This window comes from Fusarium odoratissimum (assembly GCF_000260195.1).
Source record: "Fusarium odoratissimum NRRL 54006 unplaced genomic scaffold supercont1.233, whole genome shotgun sequence".
NCBI lineage: Eukaryota > Fungi > Ascomycota > Sordariomycetes > Hypocreales > Nectriaceae > Fusarium > Fusarium odoratissimum.
This window is the reverse complement of record NW_022158919.1, coordinates 1-2,557: the sequence shown is the minus strand read 5'-3', so window position 1 is coordinate 2,557 and position 2,557 is coordinate 1. Positions and strand designations below refer to the sequence as shown.

Genomic DNA, 2,557 nt, shown 5'->3' with positions numbered 1-2,557 from the left:
AAAAGTGTATTTACACTGTGTATTTGGGCTTTTCTATATGAAATAAAATGGCTAAAAAATGGCTAAAAATCTTTAAAAAATATAATTTAATAAGGCTAGCTATACTATTATAAGAAATACTTTTATTAGATTTTTAGCTATTTTATTTATAGCTTAAAAGTGCTATAGGGTAGGCTATTTTTAGTTATACAGTGCAGTGGAGCACTCGCTTGTCTGGAGCATTCGCTTATCAACTACGTTAACCCCGCCAAAATGTTGCTTACGAAATAACGTTACATAATGGTTTCGATACAAGGAAACCTGGCCCGTGCACCCAACTTAATTCTCAAGATCGTCATGGGGAATGTTGTTGAGCCGAGTTTTATCCGTTTCCATGCCAACCTCGGAAAAACATTACAACATCATCATCTTTCCACCTGATTGTATGAACCACCTGTACTAACGCTTCATCTCGACCTGCACTTTCGACTAACTACGTTTTGAGAGGATGGAAGAGGTTGATAGTATTCTCTCCTGGCTCGCTGCTTTACCTTCTGAAACGAAATCACCAGCAGCCCTCGAAGAACCCATTCGAAAGCCTCCCAGTAAACGCCGTCGAGTCGAGCCTCTCACGCCAGAGGCCTCGATAATGTCTCATATTTCTCAACCAGGGAGTCCCTCTAAGCGGTCTATAGAGGATTACGCTCATGAAGACCTGACACCTAAGCCTTTGCGTAACAAACGGCCCAAAAGTCTTCGAAGCGAATCAAGCTGCTCACTCCCTGCGTCTCAGTCGCAGTATCATACATCCACCAAGTCTGGGCAGTCATCACCTCTGCGAGACCTCAATACTCTAGAGCACGATGAAAATGGGCTCAAGCCGCGCGATCTCAGCACATTCCACCCACAGCCGCCCTCTCTTGAGGCCCTCCTCGAAAGAATCGACGTCTTCGCCTACGCAGAGGGCATCCTCCCTTTAGCGTCACAAGCAATGTTGGAGATGCTTGATGCTGAAGAGTACTGGGATATGAGGTGGGCACGTTTAGGGCCTAGGAGCAATAAGCACTACTCTCCAGATCGTGATGCTCTGGGGTGCACCCCCATGCCCGATGCTGTTCGTCAGATTGTTTCTCAAGCAGCCGAGTGTAGCGAGAACAACCATCCCGAGGTCAATTGGAATATATCTGTGCATAGCCGGGTCCTTGACATGGCTTTTGAGCCTTCAGGAAGTCGTCCTGGTCTTATTGGCTCCATGGGCAGGTAAGATGATAATCATTATCTAAATCTCGATGTATATGTAGCTGACTTTTTCCAAACACATCAGCTCGACGGCGTCTATAATCAGCGAGTACCATCGATCAATATCACGCACGAAAAGGGTTGACTTTTGCATCTACATCGATCCCAAGAAAGATCCATCTTATGGTGAAGCCGAGTCCGATCTAGATGTTCTTTCCAAAATTCTTCTCTGCGGGGTCATCAATCATACCGATTTCTTCCCTCTACGGAACCGTCCCATCGCACTCAGCATTGAGACTAAGAAACCCGGAGATGCCTGGGACAAGGCGAAGCTGCAACTTGGCACTTGGGATGCAGCACGATGGGCTTTCCTCCGCCATCTGGTGGAGACATATAAGGCCCACAAAGCACGGATTCGCGACCAGAATCCCTGTCCAATGCAGATGGATATTACAAAACTTCCAGACTTCCTACCGGGCATCATCATCCAAGGACACGACTGGAATCTTGTCATCACAACTCAACAAGGAGGGAGGACGATGCTCTGGCAACGAGTTCTTATGGGATCAACGCAGTCCACGAAGGGAGTATATCAGATAATTTGCTGTCTGCAGTTACTACGGCAGTGGGCCGAAGACTCCTTTTGGCCATGGCTGAGGAATTTACTTGTCGAATTAAGCAGGCTATCCCGATCGGGTTAAAAAATATAACGACGAAATGGATCACGTCAGCCGGGGCAACTAGTTGAGGTCATACAAAACTTACGATAACCGCTTGCGCCATGGCGCCTGGCAGGTGCTCTTTCGGTCCTTTCATCTTGATATTACCCTTGTTGGCCGTTGCATTTTGCAGCATGAAAAGTTGTCCTTGACCTAAAGTCCTAAACACCACAAGCGTGGAATGACTGCGAAACTCTCAAAGCGATGCTGTACAATAATGCATAGAAAACAGCTGATGCCTGCGATACTGTAGTAGTCTGTTCCATGATCCATGTGGGATCATGTCATGAGTCGAATTTCATTGTTACAGTTTTGCTATTTCGGAGGCGGAAATTCCAAAAAAAACAACTCGTCCCGACGGACAACCCACCACAACCAAGTGTCCTGAGACGGCTGTTTCTCCACCACGGCATTCTGAAGGTAGCCAAAACAAGTCCTTTCCTCCCATTGTAATCCGAGTGTCACCTCGCAATCCAAGTGTTAGGACTGCCGAAGCCTGTGATGATATGGCAGGCTCTGTAGAAGCCGTTGCCTCGATAGCCAAGAAAATGACGCCAGTAGCCGTTACCATACACAACCCCCCTTTCGACAGCCCCACCCTTTCGTCAAGCAAAAAAAAA

General features: G+C 46.9%; 1 protein-coding gene across 1 annotated transcript; it reads left to right on the top strand.

Moving 5' to 3' along the window:
• Nucleotides 1–487: 487 nt before the first annotated feature.
• On the top strand, nucleotides 488–1,919 carry FOIG_16846 (uncharacterized protein; the record flags this gene model as incomplete). The annotated part of the gene is made up of 2 exons (XM_031218325.1): nucleotides 488–1,239; nucleotides 1,304–1,919. 2 exons carry the CDS (start codon nucleotides 488–490, stop codon nucleotides 1,917–1,919), a joined length of 1,368 nt encoding a protein of 455 aa, XP_031051961.1.
• Nucleotides 1,920–2,557: the final 638 nt, after the last annotated feature.